At 35.4% G+C, this 17,699-nt stretch overlaps 1 protein-coding gene across 1 annotated transcript in view; it reads left to right on the forward strand.

Annotated features, from left to right (window-relative positions):
- The window catches only part of SYNE1 (spectrin repeat containing nuclear envelope protein 1), a 593,153-nt gene that overhangs the window by 437,898 nt on the left and 137,556 nt on the right, over positions 1-17,699 (forward strand). The window contains exons 92-98 of the mRNA XM_036766002.1: positions 369-536; positions 732-893; positions 5,238-5,432; positions 6,529-6,702; positions 9,282-9,473; positions 13,710-13,841; positions 14,987-15,093. Of these exons, the coding sequence (XP_036621897.1) occupies positions 369-536; positions 732-893; positions 5,238-5,432; positions 6,529-6,702; positions 9,282-9,473; positions 13,710-13,841; positions 14,987-15,093 (1,130 nt within the window). The remainder of the gene's footprint in view (positions 1-368; positions 537-731; positions 894-5,237; positions 5,433-6,528; positions 6,703-9,281; positions 9,474-13,709; positions 13,842-14,986; positions 15,094-17,699) is intronic.

Genomic DNA, 17,699 nt, shown 5'->3' on the forward strand with positions numbered 1-17,699 from the left:
CTTTAGAGCCGAAAGAGACCTTAGATAGCATCTAGTTCAACCCTTTAATTTTGCATACAATACATTAATCACTATAAAAGTAAGCAAATCACTCAGATAATTTCATTTTATCAAATACTAAATGAAGATTCCTGCTGCAAGATAGGATGTTATTAAAAAAAAACAATACTGGAGACCGTCTTTACAGAGTTACATAGACCTGGTATTATTGCATAATTATATATGGTACCACAAAAGGATAGCTACTCCTGACTTACCCTGTCATTGTAAGAGTGCAGAGTCCATCCCCTCGCATGATAGCATATAGGGCAGGTTCACAAGGTGCTCCATCTTTCTTTTGAATGCCATGTTGTGCTTCACCATCGTAGGACATTGCTTATTACCAAGCCTTATCTGCTGAACAGTTGCAGAATGATGCTGCCAGAATTCAAGCCAGCACGTCATCAGCCCAGGAGTTCTATGAACCAGGGCTAGAGTCATCTACCAGCGCTAAACTGGATGATTTGCAGCGTTCATGGGAAACCCTAAAGAATGTGGTAAGTCACTGAGCATGTTGAATTATAGATACCCATCTGCTTGGCAATTATATTGTGAAATAAAGGTATATACTTTCTACACCAGATACACAACATTGGGTTGCAGAGGTTAGAAAAAAAGTGAAGAAATAAACGTTGTAATCAGGATGATAAGGGCTTGTGGAAACATTTGGTAACATCCCTTTTCTTGCGTAGATCAGTGAAAAGCAGCGTACTCTCTATGAAGCTCTGGAACGCCAGCAGAAATATCAAGACTCTCTTCAGTCTATTTCTACAAAGATGGAGGCTATTGAGGTGAAACTCAACGAAAGTCTAGAACCTGGCAAGAGCCCAGAAAGCCAGATGGCTGAACATCAGGTAAAAAAAAAGCTACAACTTTGGTTTTCTAAATGATTGAGTGGGTGCATGGTTATTGTTTGTCTAACAATAGGAGATCAGACTGAATTTTTTTCTTAACATGCCAGCTTCTTTGTAGAGTAAGAAAGTGTTCCATAGCATATTTCTTACCTCTCAAGCTGTAAAGTAAGAACAAAGACAGGAAGGGCAAGCATAATCTCTAATAAAAGTGTAATCATAGGTATTTAGATCTCTTTTTTAAAGCCCCACTTAATTTTGTCTTTCATTTAATCACCAAAGCAAGCTTTCCCTAATGTTCCTCAGGTATTTATTTTACATTTTAATATGCTGCGACATTGACCCTGGGCTCTATTCTACCAAGCCTTGCTTGAACGGGCAGGTTGGATCTTCAAAGTGGGGATAGCTACAGTGTTCTAGGGGTACTACCAAGGGAATAGGGTTGTCTTCTAATGCTAGTTCTCTTGAGCCCCCCATCTGGTGTATTTCCCTCTAATATCCTCATTATCACCTAACAAGTGATTAGCACCACAGTGTTATTTGGTCATTTGATAATTTCTTAACTTCATTAATAACCAATTAACATCAATTAGCTTTTACAAATAGACATTTACTGAGAAAATATATCAAGGACAGAAGTACAAACACATCCCCTTGAATTGTCATGTACTCTCCTCCTTAAAGCTCAGTCCCTGGGAAGAAAGGCTTTTAAACAAAGTTGTTGTTACAAATACTTCCTCTCACAAAGTAACTTCTGAGTAAGCCATAGCCAATTAATGAATCACTCTCTTGCTTTCAAGAATTGATTTCTCAGGTACAGACTCAGTCTGCTGCTGGGCTGGATCAAGCAGGTTACTTCTTGGAGCTTTGCTGGCTGCTCACCCAGCCTGGCCATGGCAGTTAATGGCCAACTCTGCTATGCACTCCAGTTTCTTGACCTCCAGTGCTTCTTCTGAGCTTTTGAAGTTCGTGAAGTTGTTGTATTTTTGATACTCATATACATGGGATCTGGGGAGAATAATTATACTAGAAATGGATTAGATTTGCCTTGTATTCATCGCCACATGGAGGCCTAGATGGGAAGAGTGAGCATCTGGGCCTGATTGGGTAGTCCCCCATTACTCATAAATTCAAAAATTTTATCTTTTATTTCTTTGCCTTTATCAGGCTACTTCTCCCTCATGCTTTTCATGTACTACCTACTCATCTTTACCTTGTAGAATTCCTAGCTTCCTTCAAATCTTAAACCAAGCTTTGTCTCCAGCTCCTTACCTGATCCTCCCAGCTGCCAATGACATCCTGACAGAATCACCTCATATTTACTTTGCGTGTGTTTATGCATATACATGTATATGCCTGACACTGTTTAATAGGTGCATATCAATTGATTGAATTAACATATATAGTGCAAGATTGTTTTCCCAAGAATATTTGCTCTCAATACACTTTAACCAGAGACAGTTGTCTAACAAATTAAGCAGGAGGCATAAAGAGATATCTCTCAGAATAAGTTGTTACAGAAAATATTAGGAATAATGCAATAATGTAACAAATCAGGGTGTTTCTTAGATTTAGAAATAAAACTCCATACTCGTCTTCCATTTGAGTGTTTACAAATCCATATTTATGTCACATCTTGATTATCTGCTATAAATATAAGAAAATATTGTATTCTGGTCATTCATAGGCAGCGAAGTAGTACATATTGTACAAATAATAACACATATAGTTATACATATGAATATTGTGTTGGACATGGAATTCAGAAGACCTGATTTAAAATCTTGCCTATGTCATTTGCTAGCTGTGTGACCCAGCACAAGTCACTTAACTTCTCTCAGTCTCAGTTTCCTCATCTTTAAAATTAGCAGGTTCTGTTTGATGACCTCTGAAGCGTCTTCTACCTCTAGGCCTATCATCTATGATGTAGTACAGGATCATTCCAGTTTAGCATAAAGCCAGGTCATAGTGAGCATTGGGAAATACTGACTTCAATTCTATCATATTCATATCATTGTAAAAGGCAAATTTCTGTAGCCAGAGAATTTCATCACCCTGGCACCCAGCCAGTCTCTCTGACTTTTGCAAGATTGGTCTTCAGATAGCAGCCACACAGTCCCATATGCCTGTACTTTGAAGGCTTTTCATCTTAGAAGCGTTTGCCAGAACTTTTGTTTACCTTTCCTGGCCTTCAGGAACCCAAGATCACCACCCTGTCACAGTGAGGCATTAGAGTTAGAGCCTAGGGATGGGGAACCTGTGGCCCCGAGGCCACATATGGCCCTCTAGGTCCTCAAGGGCAGCCTGTTGACTGAATCCAAACTTCACAAACAATCTGTATGTGAGGGGGTGGCTGTGGAAGTTTCTTAAAAATTAATTAACAATGAAGTTAGCCACATTGATTGACTCTTTCACTTGAACACTTAGAGGCCATTATAGGGTTATTAACTGTCCTAATTTACATATTGTTGTATCTTAGGGAATAGGGAGACCCCAGGAGAGGGAGAGAGACAAGGGAAAGTGGGTTAGTGGAACAGTCAGAACGTACAACACTTATCAATTAAGTTCACCATGTTTTCCAATTTTTTCCCTACCTCTCTTATTGGAAAAAGAAGTGATAGTGATACAAGAAAATCATGGAAAAAAAGTTTATAGCTAGGTAAAGGAGGAACAGAAAGCATGGAAGAAAAAACACCTTAAAAAACAGAATAGGCCAAATGGTAAAAGAGGCCCAAAAATGCAATGGAAGAAAATGCCTTATAAAATGAGGGTATTGGCCACCACAGTCTCTAGATTTCCTTTCAGCTTTGTCTTTGAGCCTATTATCCCTCTCTGCAAAGTGAGAGAATTGACTCAGTGGCCTCAGAATTTCCTTCTAACTCTAAATCCATGATCTTATTATCAATTTGAAAAGCTGTCTTGTTTCCAGTGTTAAATACTCACCTGCTGCTGACTGAGTAGCAAAACATAGTAGTGGCAGCTATGTGGTGCAGTATTTAAGGTGTTGGACTTCATTCAGGAAGATCTGAGTTCTAATCCTAAGATACTAGCTGTATGACCCTTAGCTTTTCTCGGCCTCAGTTTCCCAGTCCATATAATCAGGATAATAATAGTACCTTTCTCACGGGATTGTTATTGGATAACGTATGTAAAGCACTTTGCAGACCTTTAGGCTTCAGGACTTTTGTAAATATCATCTCATAGCATCATCATCATTCATCTTTGTTTTTTGGAATCATGCTCACCACTAGTACACTCCTCCCACAAACTATGCACCCCAATGTTCATCAGAGTGCCTGGAACATAGTAAGCAATAAAAAAATGCTCATCCTATAATTCAAGTTCTTAATAATCTAGATTTCTGATCTCATAAATGACAACTTACAATTCAGTTTGAGTCAATGAGTATTAAAGAACCTAATACAAGGTCAGTATTATACTCTAGGCACTGTGGAGGCTCCAGTAGAAGATACAGTCTTTTTCTCAAGGGGTGTATACTTCCATTGGATAGATAAGGCACTTAGTTAAGTGCAGCCGGGTGGAAAATGAGAAGGTATTTTGGTGTTAAGTATTTAGTTAGATTAGAATAGGGAGAAGGGCAGCTAAATGGCACAGTGGATAGAGTGTTGTGCCTGGGCTCAGGAAGTCTCATCTTTCTGAGTTTAAATCTGGCCTCAGACACTAGCTTTGTGACTCTGGGCAAGTCACCGACCCCTCCTTGCTTCAGTTTCCTCATCTGTAAAATGAGTTGGAGAAAGAAATGGCAAACCACTCCAGGATCTTTGCTGAGAAAACCCTAAATGAGGTCACAAACAGTTAGACGTGACTGAAACTACTGAACAGCAACAACAAAGAATAGGGAGAGACTTCAAAGTCATTGTAATCAGGTATAAGGCAAATGTAGCAATCTAGTATTAGTAGCAGTAATTAGTAATTAGCATTATTCAATATACAATTCAAAAGGCAAGGAAGGAGGGACACAAAAGATCATTTCAAAGAACTAAGTGATGACCATGATGACTATTTGGATACGCAGGACGGAGAAGCCTGAATTTTAAAATTATTTTAATTGCTTGATGTCTAAGAGCGTTAAGGGTACTAGGTATCGAAATGGGGACAGTGAGTGAGTTTAGTCAAGTCAACATAATAAACTTATCTATGTGCGAGGCACATGAGAAGTCATCCATGACAGAAGATGATGAGTTTAATTCTAGGTATATTGAGTCCGTGGCAACGATGAACAGTCAATGAACTGTCTTCAAGACAGAGAGGTGGAGGTTGCATTTGGGATATTACTTCTGGGTAAAGATGAGTTTGTGATGACCATTTTAATCACTTTTACCATAGGCCTTGATGGATGAGATCCTCATGCTTCAGGATGAAATTAGTGAACTGCAGACATCTTTAGCAGAAGAGCTGGTGTCAGAGTCTTTGGAAGCAGATGCCGCTGAACAGCTGGCCTTGCAATCCACCCTCATTGTCTTAGCTGAGAGAATGTCTACAATCAAAATGAAAGCTTCAGGAAAACGACAGCTGTTAGAGGTAATAGCCCACTATGTTAGCATCAACTTTCTGAATTAAATATCAAAATTTATTGAGTCATATATGTATTCCTTTTTTTTCCAGCAACAGTTTTTCTTTCATCCCACTTATCAAATGTCAGTGTTTCTCTTTAATTAAATCATTTTGCCCCTCTTAGCATCATCTTTTGAGTTTATAAAATATGGGTTTTAGCTGTTAACACCTACATAACATGTAGAAATTAATTGCATAAGGTGTTTATAGTGGTTAGAAATGTTCAAAATATTCTTCTCCACAACTTGACTAGAGTGTAAATTAATTCAATGCGAAGTTATACGTGGAAGTTATATGGGATTCCAGGGAGGGAGGGAGGGAGGGAAGAAAATCTGGAACTCAAAATTATATGAACCATGTGTTGTAAACTAAAAATTAAAAAAAAATTAAAAAAAAGAAATGTTCAAAATAGAAGCATTGAATGAATACAAATTACTACACTATTTGTGTTTTGATCACTGGAACTACTAGAGTGACTGAATGAGGTCATCAAAGAAATTTGAGTGAGAGAATAATATGATGACATCACTTTTAGCCCTTTTAGACATTTTTTCATATATGAAAATATTAATATTTAAATTTTCAACATTTGCTATGTTATACCCTACTTGATTACTAATTAATCTTGCTTAACCAAAGTCTTTAATCAAATAAGCCTTATGTTGTTTGACTTATTGGTAATGATTGTTGATTCATGGATTGTCTCCTTTTTCACTGGGAATCCCTTGGACTTTCAAAATTGAATAGCATTTTTATTCTACAAGTCTATATGTTATGGTTTGACTGGTTCAAATTGGAGAGATATGTGGACAGTATAAAACATGGAATAAAATAATGAGATACATATTATACTACCGTATTTATTTTATTGTAATAGAGCAATGTGCTAACGCATACCTGAAATAGTTTCTGCTGCAAAGAGAATTACTTTTAATTATAAAGTTAGATTCCCCAGTGACAGTTTTGACTGACAGAAAACTTTGTCTTCTATATAATGAGTATCTAAAACACAGTCGTTGTTTCACTAAGATTTAACCAAAAACCATTTTACTTAATTTATTAGGAAAAGTTAAATGAGCAACTTGAAGAACAGAGGCAAGAGCAAGCTCTGAAAAGATATTGCTGTGAAGCTGATGAACTTGACCACTGGTTATTGAGTACTAAAGCTACTCTGGACAGTACATTGGTTTCACCCACAGAACCAATGGACATGGAAGATCAGCTGGTTGACTGTCAGGTAAAAAAATACATATATGACTTCAAAATGAACTAATACATCTATGCATGTATGTACTGTATTTATACCTTTAAGAAATATACCTAAAAATTAAGTGGTAGAAAATAATACATTCAAAAAACTTAAAGTTGATAATATTTTGGATAATCTTTTGAAAAATTTCCTATTAATTGAAGTTGAGACTGAAGGAAAAGATTTTTTGATTTTGGAAGCTCACATCAACAAGATAAATTTAAAATTGAGGATTTTTGACATAATTTATTCTCGCTACTGCATTCATCATTTTTTTAAACCAAAAACAAATACAAGCTCAATGAAAGAAATAAACTGTGATAGTTAACCAGACTAACCCAATAGTAAGAACAAAAAAAGTTTTCACAGGTCTAACAATGTTATAATTCTCTTCCATATATATGTATGTGTATGTATTTGTGTATATGTTTGAATATGTATGTGCTATATATGTAAGTATGTATACATGTGTGAGGGTGTGCATGTGTATCTGTGTGTGTATGTGTACTATATGAATTTGGAAAATTCACAGGCTTCCAGATGGACTGGGCTGAGGAAGTACAAATAAATTCTATGACAGAGGGCTTACTTACTACCCTTTATACAAGTACCTGAAACTTTTATAAGTAAAATTAAGGTTTACTGATGTTTACACTAAATATTATTACTATGATATATGCTCTAATATATTTCCCTGGGTTTTGAAGTGGTCTTTATAAAGCATTTTGGAAATGTTTATTAGTTCTGTAGGTTGAGCAACTTGATCTCTTTGAAAGGGATCATATTTCATGTGACTTGCAGGACCAGTTGACTTTAGCATAGTCTGAGCGTTTGTAGGCAGGGTTTATGAATTAATATTTCTGCTATTTGAGGCTTGACAAATAGGTGAGAAAAAAGCTAAGAAACAGGGTGAAATTTGTATTTTTTCTTAAAGAGTAGATTTATAATTCATTTTTATTGTCTTATTATATTTGATATGGTGAGTATACCCATGAGGTTATTATATACTTTCTGATAACCTAAATAAATCAGATGATTTTTAATATTGCATGTTTTTGGAAGTGTTTCCAGAAAGTTAACTCTGTAGCTTAAAGCTATTATTAATCTTTGCAATGATGTTTCAGAATAATTGCAGAAGGTTACATGGGGGTGTTTTGTATTCTCTGTATCATCTTTTCCACCTCTTCTTTGAGGAGGCATCTATTTTTAGGACTCTCTTCTAGTACTTGAAATAACAAAATTAATCTGTTTTCCCCAAACTCACTAGCATTTTAAAATCATGTTGCATCATTGGTCCTACATTTCCCCTTTGGTTATGTATCGTGCTGTCAATACACAAAAAAATCTTATTCGGGTAAGGAAATACATTTCATTGAAGTATTTTTGAAAATGGATATAATAATTAAGTCATTTTAAGATTGATCACAACTTTACAGCAAGAAAATCAAAGAAGCAGACAAACTTAATTATATTTAAAAAACATTTTAAAATCAAATCTAACCCAGGATAGTAGGGGGAAAACTGCATTTCACAGGGACCACACATTATTTGCTGAAAAAATCCTGGTTTAGTTTTAGTTCATTAGTTTTAATGAGTACAACTTTGAAAAGTTAATTACAAATTTTATTTAAAGTCTATCATAAAATATCTATTTTCCTATTTTTGTAATAAAGAAACTCCTTAAAGTAATATATTTCTTATAATCTATGCATTATAAAAATGCAGTTCTTTATGTGAACATTAATGTTCTTATATGTTTTTGGTGGTGGTAGGGGAGGAATTTAGGGGGAAAGGTTAATTTTGTTCATTTTCATTATACCTCCTTGGAGAAAAAGCTAAGCTTTAGCAGTAAAGTTTCCATTGGAAAGTAAACTCATTTCTTTTAAAAAATAGATCTTTGAGCAATTCAAGATAAAAGTCTATGATTTTTACACTGTCTTATTCAAGAAGCAGGGATCTATTCACTGAAGGATAACTTGGGAAAATAAACAAGGCAAAGGACTTATCCTAGGAACTTGTCTTCAGACTAAAGAGGATTATTCAGAGCCTCTTAGTGCTATTTAGACACCAATAAAAAAGAGCAAGAAGAAAAGCTTATGAATACAAAATAAGCAGTGTGAATCTTTTTTTGTCTCTTTGAATAGATGGCAAAGGGAAAGAAAAGAATGGTTATAACCACTTCTGTGGTAGGGAACTGTCACTAGCCACAGGTGTCACACTCAGATTCTGACAAGGCATAACAAATAACTAAACCACTGGACTCCTAGCAACACCCTCGTTCATGAGATTATCCTCTCCATGTTCTGTGTGTGTGTGTGTGTGTGTGTGTGTGTGTGTGTGTGTGCAGTTTTTTTGAAATTTCGATAAGGTGATACCTAAAGTTGTTAGCCAAGGAGGAAAAATTAAGAAATGCTGAGGAGTTAAATGAGAACTTCATTCTTCCTAAGCTTTTGGAAAGAAAATAAATAGAGAAATGGAAATGAGAGAGGCATTGGGTCTCCATGCTGGGAGACTACTTAGATGCTGAAAACATGTATGAATTTGCCTCATTATTCTTGCTACTACAGAACATGTTGGTGGAAATAGAACAAAAGGTAGTGGCCTTATCAGAGCTCTCAATTCACAATGAAAACCTGCTTATGGAAGGAAAGGCTCACACCAAGGATGAGGCGGAACAGCTGGCAATCAAGCTGAGAACCCTAAAAGGAAGTCTCCTGGAACTGCAGAGAGTACTACATGATAAGCAGATCAACATTCAAGTAAGAGTTTTTGTGGACTTTTCTTTAAAAGAATCTTATATGCTTGGTTGTTTATCTTCTGGTTCTTTGATATAAAGAGGGACAAGCAAAGGAAGGAGCATGGAAATGTAGGTTTCTATCATTTTTACCAGTTTATATCCCAGAAAAATCACTGCATTTAGAATCAGCCAATTTAGGTTCAGATCTCACCTTTGCTGTTTCCTAGCTAGATGCCCATCAGCAATTCTTCTCACCTGTGGGTTTTGTTTCCTCAAATATAAAAAGAAAAAACTGGACAAGATGAAACTCTAATATCCCTTCCAGGTCCTGCAATTACTATAATAAATTTAAAATTGATTGCTACAAAACAAGGCAGATTATTATACTTTGCATATTGATTATGGTATAATATGTCCCTTCAGCTATGTTAAGTAAGGACTATATTTGATCCTGAAGCTTCCAGCAACTTAAAGTATTCAAAGATAATTTGCTAAAAATGGCAAATACCCCAATTATTTTGGTTAAGAACTGGCTGTGGGTCGGCAAAATATACTTCACCAAAAACATTCCACTCACTAAAATCTATTCTGTATCCAAAAAAATCATGTTTTGCCACCAGCCTTTGTATAGGCATTAGGCTGGCTTCATGCAAAAATAGCAAGGGAAGGAAGAATGTATTCTTACATAAAAAAGAAAGCCTAATTTGTTATATGGATTTTTCTGAAATGTGAATATTTCAATAAGTATACATTTTTTCCATTTTAGAGGAAATGCATTTTAAAATTTTTAAATAACATTATGTTAGAGAACATATTTTATTCTACAACTGTAAAAGTTGATCTATAAACAAATCTATAAGTAATTAAACACACAATTTAATACCAGGTACTGTGATCATATAAGAGAAGGGGAGAATGCTGGTTTGCAAATTAAAAGTAGAAATCTACAGTAAGATCACTGATGGCCATTCCTGATCAAGGGATCAATGATAGAATGCATAATTTAATCATTTTTTATATGACATGATGGGTTGATAATATCAAAGAACACTAAGTTCAGATTAAATGAGATATCTCTTTAACTACTTGAGAAAAATAGCATAGAAAAATCTAAAAGTGCAAAATATAAATTTACATTTACTTTCAAATATATGTATCTATATACATATATGTATATAAACTAAGTGCTAGGATATACACTAATAGGCACCTTTACCTAAATGACACATATGTGTAAATACTATTTGTAGCCCATGCATGTGTTTGTATCTCTGTGTTATATACCATAATCCTGGGTTACCTTTGGGAAATGTTAAACTTATAGTGACTAGTAATATTATCTGGAATTGCCAATGTTTCATAAGATCAAGTAGATATACATATATACATACATATCTATATCTATCAATATATGTACATACGTACTTGTAGATGTATTATATGGTATCTGATTTACCTTTCTAAGTTTATTTTACTTGCGCTAGTATTAAAATGAATTGTCAGCTGATGTTTACTTAATGACTTAGAGGTAGCCCACAAAATGACCAGGGTACATCAGCCTGGGTTGGTTAAAACATTTTCTAGAGATGATGGGTATTGGGATAACAAAACTAGAAATATCCGGAAGGAAGTGACAACTAGAAGCCCTTTTCCTCAAGTTCAACAAAGATTATGAAATGCATGTCTCTAGGGAAACCTAGACAGGATCGAGTCCAAGTCCTCCATTTTATTGATAAGGAAACAGGCCAAGAAAAGTAAAGTTAGAACTTTTATGAGTTTATGGGAAGTGGCTATAAATTTGAGATTTATTCAAAGTCCTCTCAATTTCAGTAGAGGGATTTAGTTGCGTTTTTTTTTTAGCTAGACTCTTCATAATTTTCTGATCTTTGTAGTTGCAATAATCATTTAGTCCTATAATTAGCAAAACCAGAGAGAAATTCAACAGCTTGAGAAAGAATCAATTACATAGATGATAACTTACTGTTTTGCTTACTATTCAAAGACTTTGTACCTGCTGTTAGTGCTTCAGGATTTAGTTCTTTGGTTGCTGATCCTGGAGCATGGCTCAGTACATATTAAAGTGGTATGAATTTATTTGGGATATACCCATCTTCATTACCTAAGAGAGGATTTTAATTGTACTTTTAAAAGCATGAAATGAGTGTGTGACATATAAATGGGACATTTAGGGTGAGTTGCTATGACCAAGCTATTACTGTTCACAGGGAGTTATTTCATAAGGAGCTACAAAGGAAGCCTTTGAAAATCTTATAATCCAGTGAGAGGTGGAGATAATATTACCACTTAGAAACATACATGAAATATATGCATATATGATTTGAAATCTATCTCATTGGCATATAACACATTTACAACTATTAAAATTATTAGGTTTGATAACAGAGTTCAAATAATTAGGTCAAATAAACTCCTGCCTTAATGTGTAATAGTTCTTTTGCCTTTCTGATTCATCAAAGTAAAAGGTTCAGTCTAAATGTCTCATAAGCATCGTAACATTAATAATAATAATAATAGCATTCATTTGTATATAATATAATCCTTTTCAAGAGTTCTTTCACATACTAATTAATGTGCTGCAAATAGTCCTGAACTTATTAGGAGGCATCAGGAGAAGTAAATGAAGGGAAGATTATGGCCAGAGAGGGGAATTTCAGAGTTTCTAATTTAGGGAAGTTGAACACTTGTTGATAATGATAAGATTTAGTGTTTTAATTGTACCTTTGTGTGATTGAGATAGAGAGAAAGGATAGGTCATAGGTTTTAAGGAGACTGGGGAAACGAAAAGTTAAGGAATTTGAGAAAGCATCGCTAAGAATATTAATGCCCAATAGTATAAGTTCAAAAGTTGGGGAGGAGATACTGAACTCTGAGAAAGGACTACAACTATTATTATTTTGGTTGGATTGCAAATTTTAATTGTATTGTCTTCAAAAGAGGAAAGATTACTGAGTGAAGGACACAAAGGAAGAATCTGAAAGTGACAATGAGGGGTAAAAAAGACAATATTCTGACTCCCCTTTCAGGACCAGTGTGAGAGAAAGGATAGCCAGTGCTGGAGAGGATAATGAGGGGTACAGTGTCATCAGAGGGGAGCCAGGGTATTAAATGGAAAGATTATGAGAGAAAGAGTTCTAGGATGAAAAGGAGTTTGTTCTCTATGGAACAAGAATTCCAAAGGGCACATTGTAAGGCTTAGATTTGGACACAGGTAAGGTCAGGTTGACATGTCAGAATCATGCCAGCATATGCATGATTAAGGGAGATTCACCAAAGTTTGAGAATCCCAAGAATAACTGAAATTTTTGGATGAAGGTAGGGCCAATCTGGGTGGCTTCTTTTTGAGAGGATATTTAATGTCAGTTATGAGATTCAAGAGAATTCCCTGTTCTTAATCTCCTATACCCCTCACTTACATGACATGCCTCCTCCTAAATGAGATCAGCTTCACATGTTCAGCAGTTCTTCAGGGAAGTTGGTGGCTATAGGAATTGAGTTGCCCATGATCCATACGATCATATAAACTTGGGCTTAAGACATACAGTTTGAACAGCAGAGTAGGTGAAAGCAAAAATAAGTTATAGAATATTAATGCCAGAAGGTGCCTTAGGGATCTTTTAGTCAGGGGCTTCTTAATATGGGTTCCATGGACACCCAATGGATCTGTGAATAGATTTCAAAATTTTGTATGAAAAAGTATATCTTAATTTTTACTAACCACTAACTAAAATTTAGCATTTACAACGTTTAAAAACATCCATAGATTTTATCAGATTACCAAAGGGGCCATAACCTCAAAAAAGGCTAAGTATCCCTGATTTATTCCAACCCCACCCCTTCATTTTGCAGTTGAAGAAACTGAGGCCAAAGACATGAAATGGTTTGCTTGAAGCCATAAAATTAGTGGCAAAGCTGAAACTGAGAACCCAGGTCACCTGATTCTTAATTCAACTTCTCTTCTTTTCAAGACCCTGGTTGTTATCATGGAAAAAGGAAGTCCACGGTATAGGAACAGACAATGGTTTGTTAATATGATGAAAACCTTAAGTAGAAGGAAGTTCTTCTAGGCATTTACAAGCGCATCCATTCGCTTGGCTCTTGTCCCTGCTGGCTATGTGTCTTATTTTCAATGTATTTGTATGAGCAAAGAGAGTCACTCTGGTATCATTTATGGAAACCACACAGACATGTTTTGGCCTTGGGTAAAAATGATCATTGGTTTTCTCTTGATAAAAAGCAGGCTACATCACAAGAGAAGGAGGAGTGCGAAGCTGACCTAACAGCCACCCAGAGCCCCAGTGTCCAGGAATGGCTGGCACAAGCCCGAACCACGAGAACCCTGCAGCAGCAGAGCAGTCTCCAACAGCAAAAAGTAAACTATTGAAATATCACTTTAGCTTGCAACCACTGGTCTCAGAGAGAAAGTGTTTGTGGAATGTCTTTCTTCTAGATTATTTGCTTCTTAGTGTATGGATACTTTCAGAGAAAACTTTGTTCCTCTTTGTCACCTTTCCCCACACTGAAGTCTATTTCTTATCTTGAACGAATGATATTGTCCTTGTGGGTTGATAAATTATCTTTTCCAGATCAAAAAAGGATATTTAGTAAAATATATTCAATAAAACCATTGACCATAACTATAGTAATTGGGAGAAAGGGCACTGTGGATTAGTGAAAATTTGGGATTATGGAATAATCTGTTATTTAGGTCTATAATTTCCTGAGTCATGGGGAATAATCCCTTCCATAAGGGTTTCATTGTAGGGTTTCATTGTTTTCAGGGTGATAGTTGTCAAGTGTCAGAAGCAGAGGTCTTCCTGACTCCAAGCCTAGCATTCTATTTGCTGCCTCTATAAAGAAATGCAGCTGTGTTGCTTTCAAGTATATGCTGTGTAACTTAAACTAGGTTTAAAAATTTGCTCGATAGAAGCCCTTGGAGACCTTACTTTAATAAAAAACTAATGATCATTTCTAATTGCCAACATTTTTGTCTGTAAATAGGTTCTCAAAAAAAAACTTGTAAGTTATATAAACACATCTCCATGCATAAATTCCTCAATAGCATAAAAGTAAAATTTAACAAGAGCCCAGAAAGTTTTAGATTCCAGAGTAATAGGGCCAGAATTAAAGAAGTTTTGTAGTATTAGAATTCAAAGGGCAGGTGTCTTATTCTATGAGAAACTACCATTCATATGTCATAAGATATTTTTACATTGATTTATGAAGTCTGTGTTTAAGCCACTTGGGGGCACTACAGCCCTGCAAGATTCTTTTTATAGTATTAAAAGAACGGTGTTGGGTTTTTATAGTCATCTTTTATCAACACTAAAGAATGATATTAATTAATATTAAGTAATATTACTACAGAAACTTAATGTTTGCTCTGTGTGTTTTCTTACTTTATACTATATACAATTGAGAAGTGAAAACAGAAGTATTATAGGTGCTGTAGGACACGGTATATGATTTTATTAAGCTTATAAATATTTTGACATATTTTTTCCTTTACTTGACTAGGAGCTAGAACAAGAGTTAGCAGAACAGAAAAGCCTTCTTCGATCAGTAGCAAGTCGTGGAGAAGAAATTCTAACCCAACATTCAGCCGGAGAAAGTGCTGCCATTGGGTATGGTTTATTTTTTTTTTTTTTTTTGGTGAGGAAAGAGGGAGGGACATTGTGATTTCACTGGTGTAGGGAACTCCCAGTGAGTAGTCTCCCTCTACCAATGCAGTTCAGCATCTCCTCTACAACTTAAGTAGGGAGTTTCCTAGGGCCTTGAGAGGTTAAGAGACTTGTCCAGGGTCATACATTTAGTATGTCTCAATGTTAGAACTTAAACCCCTCTTTCTAATATTGAGACCAGACTTTTATCCACTACACCATGCTGCCAAGTAAGGTTTAAGACAATTTACCTTACTTTCTTCTTTCTTCCACTTTTCAACTATTTGGAGAAAACTTCCATTTTCTCTCATCATATTATAAATGTTATTTAATTTTTGTTTCATTTCACTTCAGAATATTAAATGTTTTCAGAGTACATAGAAAGCTTTTTGGGGTAGCCTAAATCTACCTCATATTTGTAATAGCTATTACATCTATATCCTCCCAGAAGATGAGGCAGCTGGGAAGGAAGGGGATGATTCCTTCTTTAATAAAATGAGAAATCCAATTCTAACTTATACCTTTGATCCATCCAGACCCATATTCTGTCTATAACATCAGGAAACACTCTGTGGATAAGCATTAAGACATCATCCCTAAAGGGCATAGAAATTAGAAATATAATGGACCTCAGAGATTCTCCATCTGTCTTGTCCAATCACCTCATTTCATATATAAGCAAACTGAAACTTTAGAGAGGGTAGCTTGCTAGGGGTCACACAGATAGCAAATAATAATAATTATTATTAATAAAATTCAATTTATATAATGCTGTAAGTTTTGTGAAACTTTACATATATTTTCTCATTTAATCAGTATAAAAAGCAGAAGTATGAAATAATTTGTCCTTTGTAGTATAGTATAATAAAAAAGCCTGGATTTAGAGTAAGGAGACTTGAGTTTTTGTTCTGGCTCTGCTACTAACTGGCTTTATGACTTTGGAGAACTCATTTTATGTCTCTAGGTCTTCATCGGTAGAAATGAGCAGATTAGAGAAATTGGTATTTTGGGTTATTTCAAACCAGGGATTTATGAATCTTTGACTGCTTCTGGGATGGCTCTAAGTCAAAATACCTTATACATAGTAAACATTTAATAAATATTTGTTGGACTGAGAATTATGAAATAGTCAAAAATTAATTCAGGCCTTTTCTATTCCCTTTTCAGAGACCAACCTTTTACAACTTTCCCTCTTTTGCCTCCTATGATTTTTGCTACTTTTTTTCCTGTCAGAGAGGGGCTACCCTATCTGATAATTCATCCTTCTTTGGATTTTTCCTTTTCCTCCTTTACCTTTTCACCACTCCCGGTACCCCATCCCAATCAAAGCTTACCTCTTCTTCAGTGTCCTAGGACACTCAGGACCGAGTCTAGTCTTTGAAAACTAGTTCACAATAAGGTGTTAGTGACAAGCAGTTTATTAATAAGGTGCTTCTCCATTGCATATCTCTATGTCAAACATATTATTTTCCACACTATGGCAAATTGGGAGCATTTTGGTGCCCCTTAGGTGACAGCAAAGAGGCAGCTACCTGTTCCACCTTTTCCTAAGACAGGCCTTTGCCTATCTCACCTCCACAACTATTTCAACTCTGCCTTTGTGATATTTCAGTAACAGGAACATATCTGACTGCTGCCTAAGCTATCCTTGAATTGGAATATAGCTGAAGTTTTATGTAAGCGAGATGCTGAAGTAGGAAAGCATAAGAGAAAGAAACAGAGGAAGGATATAAGGAGATATAAGAGAAAAGATAGAGGAGAAAATTTCCATTGCATAGATATTTATTATACACCTACAATATATAAATCACATAGAGGCACTTTGGTATTAAGAGGGATAGAAGACTGAGGAAGAAGAAGTGAGAAGGAAATTGGCTAGAAAGAAGAGAAGGCAGAAAATGTTATTTGGGAAAATAAGTGAAAGAAAACAAACCACATCTACAATTATAAATAGCTAATTAAGTCATCATCTGTCTGTATATTGTACCAAATAAGATGTTGGCACAATTCTGATTTCAGGATGTGTTTATCAATAACAGGACTGATTTTTACCTTCAGAATTCTTCACAAATAGTTTTATTACTGTTCTGTTGTAAACACAAGCTCATTACACCAAGGTGTATTTGGGGGGATTTGTTAAAATGGACCAGACCTTGACATGATTACAAATCACAGACTGTGTTGAATGTGTCTTATTAAATCACCAGAGCAGTAGGGTACTTTTGAGACTTTAAAAGATCTGTGCTTTCATGAATATGCTGCCTCTAGTGCAGATGGCAGACATTTCATGCCTGTTTCATCCTATGTCATAAATATCATAAATCCTCCATAGAGAACCTAAAGCTAGAATAGTAGAAAGGAAAACATGCAAATAAAAATGCAAGTACAACACATTCTACTATCTAATCCTAGGTCTACCCTTTCTTTCTGAAATGAAAGTTAAACAAAACTAGACTTCAATTTGATATTAAGAAAGGTATAGCTTTAAAGAATAAGGAAGTGTTGGTCCCTTTGTATTCTGTACTCTGCCTCTGTCAGCCCACGTCTGGGATATTAGGTTCACATTTTAA

This window comes from Trichosurus vulpecula, chromosome 7 (genome assembly GCF_011100635.1).
Source record: "Trichosurus vulpecula isolate mTriVul1 chromosome 7, mTriVul1.pri, whole genome shotgun sequence".
In the NCBI taxonomy this organism is placed as follows: domain Eukaryota; kingdom Metazoa; phylum Chordata; class Mammalia; order Diprotodontia; family Phalangeridae; genus Trichosurus; species Trichosurus vulpecula.